The 18,978-nt window shown below is 45.9% G+C and overlaps 1 protein-coding gene across 2 annotated transcripts; it reads right to left on the reverse strand.

Annotated features, from left to right (window-relative positions):
* Nucleotides 1–401: 401 nt before the first annotated feature.
* Nucleotides 402–15,023, reverse strand: NQO1 (NAD(P)H quinone dehydrogenase 1). Of its 2 annotated transcripts, XM_045443341.1 has the most exons (6): nt 14,530–15,023; nt 6,693–6,857; nt 6,448–6,578; nt 3,270–3,383; nt 2,314–2,415; nt 402–1,397 (listed from the first exon to the last, which is right to left on the reverse strand). In XM_045443341.1, exons 2-6 carry the CDS (start codon nt 6,799–6,801, stop codon nt 1,092–1,094), a joined length of 762 nt encoding a protein of 253 aa, XP_045299297.1. In that variant the 5' UTR covers nt 6,802–6,857; nt 14,530–15,023; the 3' UTR covers nt 402–1,091. The 2 variants fall into 2 exon arrangements, with proteins under 2 accessions (XP_045299297.1, XP_045299298.1); XM_045443342.1 differs by lacking the exon at nt 2,314–2,415 and having other exon boundaries at nt 14,530–14,949.
* Between the last annotated feature and the right edge of the window lie 3,955 nt (nt 15,024–18,978).

Consider the following 18,978-nt stretch of genomic DNA (forward strand, 5'->3'; position numbering starts at 1 on the left):
GCCGCCCTCGTTTCCTTGGCAGGTACAGGACCTGTTCCCAGTTCCAGGCAACCTTGCTTTGCAAAACCCCTCGTGTTTCCTTTCAACGCACCACCAGAGGGCGGCCTTTCATCATATTCCACTTGAATTATACCGCCAGTGAGTCAGTCACACTTCAATCATTTCAATGGGAAGTTAGAATATGATGCCAAAATTGTTCAAAGTTAATGAAACTCTAGGATTACAGTGTTATCCCCAAAACTGTGGGACCAAACGCTTCCAAAAGGAAAGTCATCAGGTCAACAATGACAGAGAAGAAACCCTTCCAGACTGTGATGTAGCTCAGAAATAAAGTAGTGTTTGTAGAAGGCTGCTAAGTATTGGGAGCAACTATTTCTTGAATTCATTCATAGCGGCAGATGTAGCGTATAGATATGTTGGTTTATTTTCCTGCAGACATGAAATTAAAAGATTGAGGTAAAGAAGAGTTTTACTGTCTTTTCATCGGAAGGTATCAGTGTGTGCTGTGTATAAAGAACAACAGGCGAAGCAAGAGTAACACACACATTAGGCATATTAGTCACTGCGTAGTAATCAAAACCAGTATCATCCTGTGCCATAAACAAGCACAGATTAGTAACTACTAAACAAGTCCCTTGTGTCAGATTCAGTCATTTCTTTCTCAGAGCAATTAATTCCCTTTTGTCATAAACCACAGAGAGGGCAATTAAAAGAAAAATGTATCATGGAGGAGTTGGATACTCTCCAGCCAGATTTAGCCCTAAAAATGGATCCCTAAAAAGAGGAATTCAGTTGTGGAGAGGACCTTAAAGAATATTGCCTCGCATCTTTCTCCATCTTTCCCTGCTTTGTATCCTCAGTGGCCTCTTGAGACTAATCAGGTTTGGCCATGATAGCAATCAGAAGAATCGGTTACATTGAATAAAACTATCCAAAAATGTATGAATACAGTCAATTCTGTCTCCTATTCATTCCCTGTGGAAAGAAATAAAAACACACAAAAAATCTTAAAAACTGAAGCCAGTCAAGCAAGCCTGAAAAAGAAACCTAGATTTGGCTACATTTCTGAAAGGAATCTAGTCTTGTGAGTCTCATTTTCTGGCTTTGATCTGGTTGTCAGTCGGAATGGACTTGCCCAAATGATGGCCCACAGAGAGGCCAAATTTTTCGTTTTGCTGCTCATCCTGCACTTCCTTTTTCATTAAGAACCCTGCCTGGAAGTTTAAGTCAAAGAGGCTACTTGGAGCAAAATACAGTGGCTTCTCATCCCAGATATTTTCCAGGCGTTTCTTCCATCCGTCCAGGATCTGAATTCGCGCGTCCGTAGGAGTGCGCCCAATGCTGTATGTCAGCTGAGGTTCCAGGACTTGGAAGCCACAGAAATGCAGAGTGCCGCTCTGGGGACACACGGAGAACAGAGGTGAGTCACAGAACAAACCCTATACAGCTTGTACCACAAACAAACAGAAGTAATGTAGGCTTTCCAACAAGACGCTCCGACGTGGGGGCCTGAGGCACCCTGGAGAATCAATTCATAGCTATTTTCTCTCACCTTCTAGCGCTCTATTCCTAGCTGTTACCTATTTTAGCCTATTCAGCTGGGCTCTTGTTTAAATGAACAAAATCTTGAAACCGTGCCAGCCGGGGATCCTCTGCCAAAGAGCCGGAACTTCTTTCACATAAGGGAGTTTCGGCTTCTTGGCAGAGGACTCCTGCCAAGGTATGTGGATGCGCCTTTCTCCGCCTCTCCTTCTAACTAGATGAGCCTCAATAAGTGATCCGTAGAATTTATTCTCCAATATTAATGTTAATTCTCCGCCGTTCTAGGTGGCCACCGCATTTGCTCTTCTCTCCAACCCTCTTCTGTATAAGAGATCATCTTCATAGTCCAGTGACCGACCACCCAGAAGCCTCCCTCAGACTCCACTCTTGCTGGCTGGGCTAAATCATTTCTGAAATTTTCTCACAGGTGGTGAGGCCATAGCGGCAACCTGGAGAAGGCCAGGAAGACTGGAGACAGAGATCAGTTGTCTGGAGTGGGGGCCCATGGCTATACAAATCTAGGGGTTACCTGCACTAGCCTTTGGTTAGGAGACAGAGCTGTTTGGACGCGTGCATACCCAGGTTACTCTTGAGTACAGGGGCCTGGGAAGACTAGTAAGGCTTAGAAGGGAGCTCCCTGGAGTTCTGAATTATTACGTTGCTTCCGTCCTCACACCTCGGGTCTGTTTTCAGCTGCCATCTTGAGAATCTGGACCCCACAGAAAGCTCAATTAATTAATCCCCGGGGAAGGTTCACTGAAACAAAGTAACCTGAATTGGCCAGAGGATGATATTCATGTCTCCGTGGATACCCTGCAGAGAGTACATGGAGCCGCTGCCACCAGTGGTGATGGAAAGCACGGTCTTCTTATTCTGCGAAGGAAAAGTCATCACGCTCCACGTCTCCTTCATGACAGGAGGTTCACGAAACGGCCCCAGGGCTGTTCTTGTGTTCTTCTCGACACACAAGTCCAGCCACCTGCTATTTCTGTTCCTTCCTCCCACACTGGCTCCTCTGAGCTACGCAGTATGACTCCAGAAGTCAACACTCGAGGGCCAGCCCCGGAGTCCACATTACTCCGGGGTGTGGCCAAGCAGGTGAAGGCTGATACAAAACCGGTGTCGACTGCTGGTGCCTACGTGGAGTTATTTGTTGTGTCCGTCTCCCCACGGCGCTCTGCCTGTATCCAGGCATGTAATCCAGGAGACCTCAAAATGTGTCCGGTGTAGTATTTGGGTGTCTACATACATACAGAAAATAGTCTCATGAGGCCTCCACCACCCAGCCTCAACGCTCAGCATCTTGCCATTCTAGTTTTGTCTAATCTCCCCGCCCCTTGTGTTCCTGGGGTATGTTAAAACAAATCCTAAAGTCCTGTCTAAATATCTTCACACAGAGGCGCCTGGGTGGCTCAGTGGGTTGAGTGTCCGACTTGGTCTCAGGTCATGATCTCGTGGTTCAAGGGTTCGAGCCCCACGTCGGGCTCTGTGCTCACAGCTTGGAGCCTGCTTCGGATTCTGTGTCTCCCTCTCTCTCTGCCCCTCCCCTGCTCACGCTTTTTTCTCTCTCTCAAAAATAAATATTTTTAAAAAATTAAATATCTACACGCACTATTATCCAGCTCTCCCAGGAGCCTGACCTTAGTACCCAATTGTGTTCAGAACTCTGCCTCAAGACAGAAGGCAGCCCGGATCCAGCTGTTAGAGAAACAGAACCATCCACCTACCCGGAAAGGTCCATTGTCATACATGGCAGCATACGTGTACGCGAACCCCCCTACGAGCACTCGTTCAAACCAGCCTTTCAGGATGGCGGGGACGCCGAACCACTGCAGCGGGAACTGTGGGGCAGAGCACAGAGAGGTCACAGCAGGAACTACCGCCAGCGAAGAAGGCTCAGGTGCTTGGCTGACATCACAGAAGAGCAAACCCTTCTTGGGGCCCTTGTCGTTGCTTCCGGAGGAGTTAGCACATTAAAGAAAAATATTGTCCTTGGTCAGTCAACTTGACACTCTATTTCTGCCTAAAAGAAACAAGTACCGGATAGGTCTGAAGAAAGCCACGTGCAATGATGATTTGTTTCTATAAGATCACATTTCGCGGCCGAGTCTAAATAGCAAGGAATGCAGATAAAGTTTGCTACGGTGTGTGACGCAAAATACAAAATCAATATTTTGTAGGAGTGCTGTCAACAATGTGAAACATGTACCTTGTGTTCACGGATGTGAAATCCTACCGTTTAGAATAAGCTGCACATGGGGCACCTGGGTGGCTCATTCGGTTAAGCGTCCGACTTCGGCTCAGGTCATGATCTCAAGGTCTGTTGAGTTCGAGCCCCAGCATCGGGCTCTGCGCTGACAGCTCAGAGTCTGGAACCTGCTTCAGATTCTATGTCTCCCTCTCTCTCTGCCCCTCCCCCGCTCATGCTCTGTCTCTGTCTCAAAAATAAACACTAAAAAATTTTTTTTTCAAATAGAACAAGCTGCACATGAGTGTGCGCTCACACAGGCGAACAAATGACCCGTGTGCGCTCGGCTTATCAGGGAATTCCCGTGGAAGAGTCTTGTCGGCCCTCTTGTCCTAATAAAAGCAGCACAAGGACGATACCAGTATTTCCTCTTCTTCTCCCTGACTTCGGATTTAAACACAGGGACACCTGGGACAGGCCCGATGAGACAAGTTTAGCACAGAGAAGGAATTTGTTGGACTTGATATCTTTCCCTGATATTTGACGGGTTATTGATCCACAGGAAAGGGGGCAGAAGGGGCCGGGGTTTAGAACAGAAGGGACAGGAGATGGAGCACAAGATTCGTGTTCTCACCCTGAATCTGCCGTGGACACGATGCAAGACCTTTGTCGCATAAGCCCCTTACTTTTGCTAAGTCTGATGGGCCTCATCTGTAAAACCAGGGGCTTGAGTAATCTCCAGATTACTCTGCAGATTACTCACAACTCTGCAGTTGTGAGGGGCCAGACCTGAGGCTTTTAAGATAAACATGTAGGTGGCTTAGACACGTAGATTTGGTCCCTGCGAATGTTCTACAGTCAGAGCTGAAAACAGAATTGGTTGGCTTGCAGCATATTGAAAGTTTATTCTTCCTCTGGTTGTTCTTGGAGAAGTGAGAAAAGTGAGCAGGGGGCTAGCCCCAGTGGTACCTTGGGATAAATTAAAGTATCGCTTCCTCAGGACGCTTTATTTCTTTTTTTTTTTTTTTTAATTTTTTTTTTCAATGTTTATTTTTGGGACAGAGAGAGACAGAGCATGAACGGGGGAGGGGCAGAGAGAGAGGAAGACATAGAATCGGAAACAGGCTCCAGGCTCTGAGCCATCAGCCCAGAGCCTGACGCGGGGCTCGAACTCACAGACCGCGAGATCGTGACCTGGCTGAAGTCGGACGCTTAACCGACTGCGCCATCCAGGCGCCCCAGGACGCTTTATTTCTATGTTGAAAGACTACCATACAAGTACACCGATTCCCATAGTAAGACTTTGCCAGGGGTGCCGGGGTGGCTCAGTCAAACATCCGCGTCTCGCCCCGCGTCCCACCCGGCGCTAACAGGGCAGACCCTGCTTGGGATTCTCTCTGCTTCTCCGTTTTTTGCCCTCCCCCCACCTCACCCACTCTCTCTCAAAATAAACATTTTTAAGTAAAAAAAAAAAAAAAAAAAAAAAAAAAAAAAATTAAAAAAGACTTTTCCCTGTCATCTGTTGGTAAAATGTTATAAGTATACAAATCTGAAGTGTCTACGTTGTGTTTCGGTATGTTGCTATTTTACAGTACACAACTTGCACCGTTGTACTGATAGTAAACTGAAGCATCGGATAGAAGCCAAATTCAAAGACCACCAAGGTCCTTTCCAATTCTAAAATACGGTGATTCTGAGAAGCAGAACTGAAAGCTGCCACAGTGGCCGCAACGGCCGCACTAGGAAAAGATACAGTGGAAAACGCTGACCAAAAAGGCATCCTTCGGGGCACTGGCTCATGGGGCGTGGCTTTGAGAGCGATAGGCCTGAGGGTGGAACGGAAGACCTAAAAGTTTGGATTCTTTGCAGCTGATTGAACAGTTGCAAAAGCCGCAGCTGGTGTCACCCTCCTCGTGCGGTTTCTAGGGTCACATCCGGTCCGTGTTCAATATCAAAAGGCTGGTTAGAACCGGTAGAAGCAAAGTCATTGAGTCCAGTGTGGCATTTTCGGGAAAGAGGATTGACAAGGAGCTCGTACAGTACGGACTGCCTGGCGGGGAGACAGCTTCCACGAGAAGAGGGGCGGGAACACAGGAAACAGGGCAGCGCCCCCTTCAGCTGGGAGGCTCTGACCGCAGGGGTCCGTGCCCCGTGCTTCACTCCGCGCTCGGGCAGAGAAGGGTCAAGTACAAACTTTGAGAGATCCCACAAGGAATCACTAACTGAAGAGAAGCTCAAGGCTCACTGGTCATCTTTGTAGTCACATATTTTTGTCTAAGTTTGTTTATTTATTTATTAAGAGAGAGAGAAGAGATAGCGTGTATAGGAGCGGGGGTGAGGAGGGGAGTGAGGTGGGGGGGCAGATAGAGAGGCAGAGAGAGAATCCCAAGCAGGCTCCTGGCTGTCAGCACAGAGTCCGACGGGGGGCTCGAACCCACACACCGTGAGATGGTGACCTGAGCCGAAACCAAGAGTCAGGCTTTGTTAAGCTACCCACATGCCCCATGTAGTCACATATTTTCAGAGTAGTACAGCCAGGTTCACAATATCTACAAATCTGTGTAACACCACCCCTTTTGAAGTCATCACCCTTCTTTATAAAGAAGGCGCTGAAGTGTGTAAATGACTTTTCCTAAGATCACATAGCTAATTAGGTGACCAGTCTAGGACAGTAAGAACTCAAGCATCCTGACACTCCTTCTGATGTCCTATCGCACCTGAAAAATCACAAGGTCTGCAGCTTCCAGCTTCTTTTGTTCTGCCACAATATCGGGGCTCAGGCGGCCTTCTTTATAAGCTAGAACAGACTCGGCAGGATACTGAAAGTTCTCGGGGTCCTTCAGTGGACCTGCCCGGAGGAAAATGACAGGCTGGAGTCAGAGGGGCCGAGGCTGAGCCACAGAACCCATAGGCGAGATATGCCACAGAGACCTAATTAAAGGGGGGGGAAGGCTGATCCTACCTGTGATGTCCCTTCTGGAGATGACGGGATTGAAGTTCATGGCATACAGGTCTGACACAGTGACCTCCCATCCTTTCCTCTTCAAGGCCTCTACGGCAGCCTCCTTCATGGCATGGTTGAAGGACGTCCTCTCTGCGTGGGCCAGTACGATCAGTGCTCTTCTGGCTATTTAGACACACACAAGGCATATGGAGAAAATCAGTTTCCAAGCAGCAAAGCTTTAGCTACAGGGCGGCCGAGCCAGGATCCATAATAGAGGAGTGAACTCTGCGAGGCATTGGGTGATGCAGTCCATCCACGGCAGCCAGAAACATATTTTCTCCTTAAAAGTACCAATGAATAAAGGACGCATTTTCATGCAGTGGCTAATTTTGCTGGCATACTTAACTGGCCATCTGCATGAAAATGGACTTATCCTCCTGACACCTTTTTTTTTTATGTTTGTATTTTATTTTTGAGAGAGAGAGAGAGAGAGTGTGTGTGTGAGTCGGGGAGGAGTAGAGAGGGAGACAGAATCCAAAGCAGGCTCCAGACTCTGAGCTGTCAGTGCAGAGCCTGACGTGGGGCTTGGACTCACACGCTGCAAGATCATGAGCTGAGCCGAAGGGACGCCCAACCGACTGAGCTACCCAGGCACCCCCCTGCTAACACCTTCTATTAGGTGTCCGGCGTCAGTATCTTGGTTCCCCTCATCAGGGGGTAGTGGCAATGTTCTATTTCCTGGGTGCTGATCACACAAGTTTGTGAAAATTCACTTCGAATTTTCAGTGTGTCTGTTGTATTTGTGTTGTTGTTTTCACTATCCCACAAACACACCTCGTAGAGCAATAGATTCCTGGCAGAGTACGGATCTAAAGGAAGAATTTGTATAACCTCAAGATGGAGAATACTTTGTAAGAAAGACTAGAGATTCAGCAACCACGAACGGAAAGCTTGCCAGATAAAGCCACATAAAAATTAAAAATCTGGGGGCGCCTGGGTGGCTCAGTCAGTTAAGTGGCCGACTTCGGCTCAGGTCATGATCTCACGGTCCGTGAGTTCGAGCCCCGCGTTGGGCTCTGTGCTGACAGCTCAGAGCCTGGAGCCTGTTTCGGATTCTGTGTCTCCCTCTCTCTGACCCTCCCCCGTTCATGCTCTGTCTCTCCCTGTCTCAAAAATAAATAAACGTTAAAAAAAATCACTTAAAAAAAAATTAAAAATCTGTGTGTACCAGAAGGCACCATAAACAAAGTCAAAAGACAATCAACGGGGAGCAGATACCTGCAACTCTTACCACAAAGGGTTAAAATCCCAACGAATGCCTACACACAGAAAAAAGACAGACTACACAATAGAAAAATAAATCAAGGATATGAGCACTCTACTCACAGAGAAGGAAATGCAGATGACAAAAAACAAATGAGCAGGTGCCTTGCCTGGCCTGTCAGGAAAAGCAAATTAAAATGAGATATCATTATTTACCCATCAGATTGGCAAAACAATTTATCATTATTTACCCATCAGATTGGCAAAACAATTTAAGACAAGCAACACTGAGGGCTATTAAGATTGCAGGAAAGCTAGCAGCTGCCAGTGGGAACACGAATTGCCTCCACCCTGGGGGAAAGTAATGAGGCCGAATCTCTTTCAATTTTGAGGACGCATAAATCTTGACCTAGCTCTCCAACTTTGGGGAATCTGTTCTACAGACTAAAAGCGTTGGGATATAAGGATGTATGAGCAAGGACGTGGACTGTGTCATTCTCTTCACTGGCATTCACTGATTCTTTATGGGGGACATTTGAATAAATTATGGCACATACACATTACAGACTAGTATGCTGTTAACTGTATAGAGTTACCCAGAAAGCTATCCACGATGTATTGTTAACTGATCAAATGAAGCGAGTGTGAATCCATTACTATAAAAGACAAAGAGGGGCGCCTGGGTGGCTCAGTCGGGGAAGCATCCGATTTCAGCTCAGGTCATGGTCTCACTGTTCTTGAGTTCAAGCCCCACATGGGGCTCTGTGCTAACAGCTCAGAGCCTGGAGCCTGCTTTGGATTGTGTCACCCTTTCTCTCTGTCCCTTCCTCGCTCACACTCTATCACTCTCTCTTTGTCTCTCAGGAATAAAATAAAATTTAAAAAAAATACAAAGAATGAGGGGCCCCTCTCTGGCTCAGTGGGTAGAGCACGTGACTCTTGATCTTGGAGTCGTGAGTTCGAGCCCCACGTTGGGTGTAGACATTACTTGAAAAAAAAAAAAAGACAAAGAAACTACATATATGTGTACGAAGATTTGCAGCATATAGGTATGAGGGGAAAAAGATGTGGAATAATTACATGAAACTACTGATAGTGTTCTTAGCTAGGTAAGAGATGTCAAGGGCATAGAGACAGAGGGGAAAGATTTACTTTTTTCTTGGACCTCCTCTGTATTACAAAGTTGTTAGAACCAGAATGTTTTCCTCTTGCAGCAACGGCATTTATTTTAGTTTAGTTTTATTTCTTTAAAGTTTTATTTCTTTATTTTTAAGTAATCTCTATATTCAATGTGAGGCTCAACCTCACGGTCCTGAGAGCAAGAGTCACAGGCTCTCCCAATTGAGCCAGCCAGGCACCCCTTTTTATTCTCTTTTACTTGACGTATACTTGACACACAGCGTTGCATGAGTTTCAGGTGGACAACACAGCGATTCCACGCGCCTACACCTTACACCGCACTCACCCTGGTGCGCTCACCTGTCATAGCACACGACTCTCCTACAAGACCAAGACCACCGCCCATATTCCCTGTGCTGTACCTTTTGTCCTCGTGACTTATTCATTCTATAACTGGAAACCCGTATCTCCCCCTCCCCTTCACCCATCTGCCTAACCCCCTACTCCCCCTTGCCGTCTGGCAAAGTCAGTTTGTTTTTTGTATTTATGGGTCTATGTCTTTTGTTTGCTTGCTCATTGGGTTTTCATATTCCACAAACAAGTGAAATCGTATACTATTTGCCTTTCGCTGGATAACAGCATCAACGGGTGCTTACTACGTGCTAGGCACTGCTCTGAGTGCTTTGCATTCTTTTCCAGTTGTCATGGCAACACCATGAGCTAGATACAATCAGTATCCCACATTAAAGATGGGGAAACCGAGGCACCGAAAAGTTAAGCAAGTTACCCAAGTTTACATGGCAAGTGGTGAAGCTGGAATAATGTAAAAATATGTAGACATAAGGGCGCCTGGCTGGCTCAAAGGAGCACGGAGCTCTTGATCTCAGGGTTGTGAGTTCAAGCCCCATTTGGGTGTAGAGATCACTAAAAAAAGTTAATAAATCATAGATAAATCCACGCAACCATGTGCAGGCAGCGGGGCAGGGAATGGAGTTTACCACCAACACTGCTCCTAGTAATTGGTGTCACTGCCTCATTTCTCCCTAACTCCTAACATCTGCACCCATGGGCGGAGCTCCAGCGGGAGCAGCTGCTCTGGGTTAAAATCGGCCAGGCGGCGGCCCTAGCCTGCCTAGGAGCCTCGCCTCGTTCGCTCGCTCTCGCTCGCTCGTGGCGTTTCAGACTCTCCAAACTCCGACTCGGGGAACAGAAGTCTGATAAGGGATTCAAGTTCTAGGAGATCGATTTACCTACTTTGGATGGCCTGGGGAAAAGTTCAGGAGCTCCTGAGGCTGCCTTAACAAATCCCTGCCCCCTCTTTATCAACTCCAGGACTCACCACTCTCGGGAGAGATGTGAGTATATAAAGTTCTGACAAGCGTTTTCTCTGTGACGTACCTTTGCATTAGTTCTATCAGTGTTTACTGAATACTGCTTTGTGAGTTTATATTCTTGTGGCTTACTTCTTCTGAGCTATGTATATAGATATAAAGATAATTTTTTTTTTTACTTATCAGTATTCACAGGCACTTCTGAAGTAGTAAAATACAAAGGCACTTGCCATAAAATGACTGAAACAGGATATCTAGCCCTTGCTTTTAAGGAGCTCATCACCTACAAGCTATAGGACGCCTGCTGCTTTCAAAAATAAACAGGGGCGCCTGGGTGGCTCAGTAGGTTAAGGTCGGGCTCTTGATTTCGGCTCAGGTCATGATCTCAGGGTTCCTGAGTCCGAGTCCCACGTCAGGCTCCAAGCTGATGGCATGGAGTCGGCTTGGGATTCTGTCTCTCCTCTCTGCCCCTCACCTGCTTGTGCTCTCTCTCTCTCTCAAAATAAGTAAATAAACTTAAAAAAAACAAAAAACAAAAAAAAACGATGTAAGATGAGACACAAAGAAGAACATATTTGCCAGAAACAAAACCAACGGTGTTCAGTATCTGGTATATATAGATTCCTGAAAACAACGCAGTAGAAAAAAATGGTCAAAGGTTCTAAATATTCAACAGAACACTGATCGGCAGTCAGTAGAGCAGAAGCGCTCCTGGGCCAGAGTTGAGGGGCAGATGGGTGACTCCCTCTCCAAACAGCATGATACCAAGTCACTGGTTGCCAGGTCCTTTCATGGACAAACCTGGGGTTTTTTGGACTTGAAGTGTTCATATTCCCTTCCTGCCACTTAACTAGCTACATGACCCGTTTGACATCCTCAGAATTTCCCCCTAGGAATGGCGGTAAGACGTGCACACAAAAAACTAATGGCATTAGCCTGACGGGGGAGGCAAGGAACAAAATTCCAGAGGAAAACTGTTGACTTCGGGCTGGCTGATTAGGGAAGGCCTTCAGAAGGAGCTGCCATTGAAGGAGAGGTTTGAAAGCCAAATGAGCTTATTACCAATACCCCTAATTTAATATTCATTTCTGCTTGCCATGCACATAATTGACCTGATGGAGGCCACTTGGTAACGCAGCTGAGCATATCTTTGTGAACGCAGCTCTCTCCCTGTGCTGGTTCGCTTTCAAGGTTTCATACCCTATGAAATGTGCTCCCCATTCATCATCACTTCTCTGTGTCCTGAAATCCCTCATTCCTTCCCCACCCTCTTTTTTTTTTTAATTTTTAAAATTCTAGTTAACATACAGTGTAATATGATTTCAGGAGTAGAATTCAGTGATGGATCACTTACATACAACACCCAGTGCTCATCACAAGTGCCCATTTTAATACCCATCACCCATGTAGCCCATCCCCCTGCCCAACTCCCTCTGTCAACCCTCAGTTTCTTCTTTATCCTTAAGAGTCTCTTGGGTTTCTCTCTCTTCTCTTCCCCCCCACTTCCCATGTGTTCATCTGCTTTGTCTCTTAAATTCCACATATGAATGAAATCATATGTTATTTGTCTTTCTCTGACTTATTTTGCTTAGCATGATACATTCTAGGTCCATCCATGTCATTGCAAGTGGCAAGATTTTATATATATATATATATATATATATATATATATATATATATATGTGTGTGTGTGTGTGTATATACACATACACACACACACACACACACACACACACACACACACACACAAACATACCACATCTTCTTTATCCATTCATCAGTCAATGGGCATTTGGGCTCTCTCCATAGTTTGGCTCCTTCCCCACCATCTTTTGGGTTCTGTTCCCCCCAGCACGTCCACCCTAGCATAAGCCCTGCTCATGTTCTCCCTAACTCTTTGTCTCAGCCTCCTGACCAGGGTTTACTGAGCACCTGTATCCACCAGGCACTGCTCTAGGCATTTAGGATACATCCGTGTACAAAAGAGACACAAATCTTTTTTTTTCGTAGAGCATACATTCTGGTGGCCAAAGTATCCCAAATGTTTCGGGGGAGCTGGTCTCTGTCCTCCTCTGTTACTCTAACATTCCTACAATTCTCTGCCTCCAACCGCAGGCCAACCTGAAACCAAGCATTCACTGACATTCCAGATTGAACAGGACTCGGTCAGCCTGCAGTTTCATTGAAGACCAACACAGAACTCAATGTTCTGGGGAACATAAGGAAAGATAAAGCTGGCAGAGAAAGAAAGGGATGGTGGTACATTGTTTTAATGTAAAGCACATCTAGGTCTATTTAACAGTAAAAGATAGATTACCCACATGATCCTTCTGGCAGGAAGAATAAGCAATCAAGGAAAACCTGTTACAAGTGGAATAAGGACAAGCCCTCCTGTCAGTTTCATGCATTTTGTTCCTGCCTTCTGGGCTCCCTGGGTTCCTCACGGAATGCATGCCTGCCAGTCAGAGGAACCCAGTAGTTACAAACAAATGCTCTGGATGCTTCCATTAATGTCAAGACTTAGCTGGATACAGTTAATACTAGTTAAACAAGGTCCAAATAATTCCATTTTCTCTCATTCTCCCCCCCCCCTTTTTTTTAAGTTACACATAAGTACAGAATATTCCGTAAGATTGCCCTATACTGTGCTGGTGTCCTCAGGCCAGCAGAAGAATGATATAGAGGGGTGCCCAGGTGGCCCAGTAGGTTAAGCATCTGACTTTGGCTCAGGTCATGATCTCCTGATTCATGGGTTCGAGCCTCGCGTCGGGCTCTGTGCTGAAAGCTCAGAGCCTGGAGCTTGCTTTGGACTCTGTGTCTCCCTCCCTCTCTGTCTGGCCCTCCCCTGCTCACACTATGTCTCTCTCTGTCTCTCAAATATGAATAAACATAAGAAAAATGAAATAGAAACAGCCTCTATCATGCATGCAGGAAACCTTGTGAGCTACCCAGCAGTCTCTCCCAGATGCTTCTCCTCTAGGCTTCCAGAAACTCTGGGTGGGCTTCCAGTCCCCAGCTCAGCCCTTTTCACAGAGATTCTAACTGTAGGTTGTCAACGGCAAACAGCAGTCTCATCCCCTCATTTGTGGCAGGCGGAGATTCTCTAGGTGTATGTGTGTCTTCAGAAAGAACAAGGCTCACAGGGAAGGAAATGACAAAAAGGTAGAGTTCTGTCCCAATTGAAGAAATGGCTTTCTAAACACTAGCACTGCCCCATCTCGGAATGAGGCTCTCTGGTAAACAGAGCCCCCTGCCCCTGCAGGGGCTGCAGCTGGGGTGTCTTAGAGGCATCAGATAAAGTTGCAGTGACCTGTAATGTCCCCTTAGGTTGATGGTGGAGAGCGGAGGTTCTGCCACTGAAATGGACCCGATACAGGGATCGGGTCTGCCCCATCCAAGGATCACAGACAAAAATGTCTCCTGAACAGGGGCACCTGGGTGGCTCAGTCTCTTGAGCTTCTGACTCCTGGTTTCAGCTCAGGTCATGATTTCTCGGTTGGTGGGATCAAGCGTGGAGTCAGGCTCTGCACTGACAGCCTGCAGCCTGCTTGGCATTCTCTCTGTCTCTCTCTCCCCCACCTCCCCTACTCATGATTTCTCTCCAAAACAAATAAATAAACTTAAAAAAAAAAAAAAAAAAAAAACAGTTCTCCTGGTCAGGCAGCCTGGGATGGTCTCTATCCAACTAAAGGGTACAGGTTCACCAGTTCCAGCACACTCCTCACCAGATCTTTCAATTTTCCTCCCGAAGCAGGGAATTCACATTTTTAAATAAAATAACCTATATTTACTATAAATATCAGCAACTTATTCCAAAATGTTTTAAATTCTATAAGGCCAATCAAGGTGTGCCAGTGGACCAGATTTGGCCGTTGACAACGGCCGGTTTCTGACCTGTTTTGGAGGAAATTTTCTGCTTCCAAGGTCAAGTCTCTGTTAAATGCCCACCTAAGTTTGTGGGTATGGGGTAGAAAACAGGAGCTCCCCTTCCCCCGGTGTCTGATTAGGGCTCAACCTGGGATCTTAACGCTCTCGCTTTTTCAGTTTTGAATCCAGGAGAAAAACTGAGCTCTAAGCCCCTCCAGGATCCTTGCAGACAGCTGAGGCCTGGGGGTGCCCCAGCTCCCGGACGCGGCACTCACCAGCCAGGGCTCCGGCTGTGCTGATTGGCTGCGCTGCTGGTTGTCAGGGCGACCCTGGCCGCCGCCGAATCCTCGCTTTGGGGGGTGGGGGACAGCAGTCAAGCAGCGGCTGGGGCTGCACCTCGGAAGGTTGGGCGTGCAGCCTGCAGAGCGCCTGCCACTTTATAGCTCCTCGCGCCTGCCCGCTTGGGGCTCGGCCTCCCGGGGTGGAGCCGGCTGCTTGCCCCTGGGGCGCAGGGCGGGGCGTGCTGTGGCTGCTCTTCAGGGAAGGGAGGGGGGTCTGAGGACTGGAGTACGGTGCCCTGGGTACGCGTGGGATATGGGACGGGAGGGTGCAGTTAAAGGGTCTGGGTGCGGGTGGGAGGCAGGCCCATGTGGACCCTGTCCAGGAAGCACCTGGGGACAGCAGGGGGAAGTTTCCGGTGGAGTCCCAGCGCGCCCCGCGAGCCTCTCCCAGTCCTGGGAAATTGCCTCCGCACGGAATGGGGTGGGCAAAGAGAAGGGTGTGCTGGGTGTGGTCCTAAAGCCTCGGATTCGCTGAGTCACTGTGACTCTGGACTTAGATTTGGAGGGCCGAGGTACCTTAGGAGACGTGTTCCAGGAGAAGGGAATTAATTTCTTCCTTTGCAATGTTCACATTGTGCACTGGGGGGTCTCAAAGGACGCACTTCGCTGGGTGCAAACCCCTGCTCCTCAGAATGGGAATCTAAATGGTTTAGTCCAAGGCTGGCTGGAGAGATAAGTAACAGGGAAGCATTTAAAGAATAGCCAAGATGAAGGAAAGTTGACTGGCTTTACAAAGGCTGCTTTAGGCAGCTGACCAGAGCAGAGAGAAAAGTTTTAAATCCCTACCAAGTGAAAGTTACAGTAAAGTCATCATCCTATGGGTTGTACTGTGCATGTCTTACTGTGTTTTACAGGTACTGCATTTTTTTTTTTTAATTTTTTTTTTCAACGTTTATTTATTTTTGGGACAGAGAGAGACAGAGCATGAACGGGGGAGGGGCAGAGAGAGAGGGAGACACAGAATCGGAAACAGGCTCCAGGCTCTGAGCCATCAGCCCAGAGCCCGACGCGGGGCTCGAACTCACGGACCGCGAGATCGTGACCTGGCTGAAGTCGGACGCTTAACCGACTGCGCCACCCAGGCGCCCCATGCATTTTTTTATACATTGAAAGTTTGTATAAACTTTGAACAAATCCACATCACCCCCTTTCCCACAGCATTTGCCCATGTTGTGTCTCTGTCACGTGTTGGCAATTTCCTGAAATGTTTCGAACCTTTTCATTAAATTTGGTATGATGGTCTGCGATTAGTGATTATAACTCACTGAAAATTCAGATGATGAACTTTTTTTTTTTTAACGTTTATTCATTTTTGAGAGAGAGAGAGAGACAGAGCATGAATGGGGGAAGGTCAGAAAGAGAGGGAGACACAGAATCTGAAACAGGCTCCAGGCTCTGAGCTGTCAGCACAGAGCCCTAAGCGGGGCTGGAACTCACGGACCACGAGATCATGACCTGAGCCGAAGTCAGACGCCCAACCAACTGAGCCACCCAGGCGCCCCTGATGAGCATTTTTAAACAAGGAAGTATTTTTATTAAAAAAATTTTTTAAATGTTTATTCATTTTTGAGAGAGAGAGAGACGGCACGCAAACAGGAGAAGGGCAAAGAGAGAGGGAGACACAGAACCCAAAGCAGGCTCCAGGCCCTGAGCTGTCAGCACAGAACCCAATGCAGGGCTCGAACCCATGAGCTGTGAGATCATGACCTGAGCCCAAGTCAGATGCTTACCCAACTGAGCCACCCAGGCACACCAACAATGAAGTATTTTTAAATTAAGGTATGTACATTGTTAGTGCTATTGCACACTTAATAGACTAAGTATGGCGTAAACATAATTTTTATATGCATGGGGAAACAAAAAAATTAATTTGACTTGCTTTATTGCATTTTTTGCTCCCAGACCTGTCAAATCTCTGAGATATGCCTATGCTGTCGAAGGGGAAGGAAAAAGAAAAAGAAGTTTAAAGTGTAACCGTCAAAAAAATTAGAAATGGTAACTAAGAAAATTTAGAGAGAAGGTGGAAAGTACACTCTTAAAGTGAGGTTTGCAGAATTTAAGGGGTTGCAAAAAACCCCAACAACTCAGTAATCAAGATGAATAACTGTTAAGTCATTATTTTTAAAGATTGGGGGGGGGGGGTTAGGCAAAGAATTCTTACTATGATACCAAAAGCATAATTATTAATTGAACTTGATCAAAATTACACAACTTTGCTCTGTAAAGATAGCGTTAAGACAATAAAAAGACAAGGCAAAGACTGGGGAAAATACTTAAAAATCATATATCCAATGAAAACTATATGCAGAATGCATAAAGAACTCTAAAAACTCAACACTGGAAAACAAACAGACAAAAAATTCGGAAGGATTTTAACAGACACTTTACCAGAGAGGATATACAGGAGACAGGTGCATGAAATAATGTGCATTGTCATTAGGAACATGCAAAGTCAAACCACGATGAGATAACACTGCTAACACATTAGAACAGCTAAGACATTTTTCAAATGACAATACCAAGCATGTTGGCAGGGATTTTGAGAAATGGAAACTCTTAAATCATTGCCAGTGGGAATGCAAAAGGGTACAGTGACTCTGAGGACAGTTTATTAATCTTTTGTAAAGTTAAACATGGACCGACCAGGTGACCAAAAATTCCATTCCTAGATACTTGCCCTAGAGAAAAGAAAATTTATATTTACCCGAAACCTGTACATTAATATCTTAACCCCTTTATTCATAGTAGTCCCAAAATTGGAAAAGACCCACATCTCCTCTCACGAGTGAATGTATGAATAAACTATGGGGCATCCACGCAACCCAACAACACCCAGCAATAAATAGGAATTACTCTTTTTTTTTAATTTAATTTATTTTTTTAATTTACATCCAAGTTAGTTAGCATATAGTGCAACAGTGATTTCAAGAGTAGATTCCTTAATGTCCATTATCCATTTGGCCCATCCCCCCTCCCACAACCCCTCCAGTAACCCTCTGTTTGTTCTCCATATTTAAGAGTCTGCCTGTTTTTATATTATTTTTGCTTCCCTTCCCTTGTGTTCATCTGTTCTGTATCTTAAAGTCTTCATGTGAATGAAGTCATATGATATTTGTCTTTCTCTGACTGACTAATTTCGCTTGGCATAATACCCTCTAGTTCCATTCATGTAGTTGCATATGGCAAGGTTTTATTCTTTTTGAGTGCCTAGTAACACTCCATTGTCTGTACACACCACATCTTCTTTTTCCATTCATCCATCGATGGACACTTGGGCTCTTTCCATACTTTGGCTATCGTTGATGGTGCTTCTATAAACGTTGGGGTGCATGTGTCCCTTCGAAACAGCACACCTGTATCCCTCGGATAAATGCCTAGTAGTGCAATTGTTGGGTCACAGGGTAGTTCTATTTTTAATTTTTTGAGGCGTCTCCATACTTTTTCCAGAGTGGCTGTCCCAGTTTGCATTCCCACCAGTAGGGCAAAAGAGATCCTCTTTCCCCGCATCGTCACCAATATCTGTGGTTGCCTGAGTTGTTCATGTTAGCCATTCTGACAGGTGTGAGGTGGTATCTCATTATGGTTGTGATTTGTATTTCCCTGATGATGAGTGACGTTGAGCATTTTTTCATGTGTCTGTCGGCCATCTGGATGTCTTCTTTGGAGAAGTGTGTATTCATGTCTTTTGCCCCTTTCTTCACTGAATTACTTGTTTTTTGGGTGTTGGGTTTGATAAGTTCTTTATAGATTTTGGATACTAGCCCTTTATCTGATATGTCATTTGCAACTATCTTTTCCCATTCCGTTGGTTGTCTTTTAGTTTTGCTGATTGTTTCCTTTGCTGTGCAGAAGCTTTTTATTTTGATAAGGTCCCAGTAGTTCATTTTTGCTTTTGTTTCCCTTGCCTCCAAAGACATGTTGAGTAAGAAGTTGCTGCAGCCAAGGTCAAAGAGGTTTTTGTCTGCTTTCTCCTCTAGGATTTTTATGGCTTCCTGTCTTACGTTTAAGTCTTTGATCCATTTTGAGTTTATTTTTGTGTGTGGTATAAGAAAGTGGTCCAGGTTCATTTTTCTGCATGTCAGTGTCCAGTTTTCCCAGCACCACTTGCTGAAGAGACTGTCTTTATTCCGTTGGATGCTCTTTCCTGCTTTGTCAAAGATTAGTTGGCCATATGTTTGTGGGTCCATTTCTGGGTTCTCTATTCTGTTCCATTGATCTGAGCGTCTTTTTATGCCAGTACCATACTGTCTTGATGATTACAGTTTTGTAATACAGCTTGAAGTCCGAAAAGGAATTACTCTTGATGCACATAGCAACAGGGATGAATTTCTAAAGCATTTTGCTATGTGAAAGAAACCAGAGTCAAAGCTATATGACTTTATG

The sequence above is a fragment of the Leopardus geoffroyi genome, chromosome E2, assembly GCF_018350155.1.
Source record: "Leopardus geoffroyi isolate Oge1 chromosome E2, O.geoffroyi_Oge1_pat1.0, whole genome shotgun sequence".
Classification (NCBI taxonomy): domain Eukaryota; kingdom Metazoa; phylum Chordata; class Mammalia; order Carnivora; family Felidae; genus Leopardus; species Leopardus geoffroyi.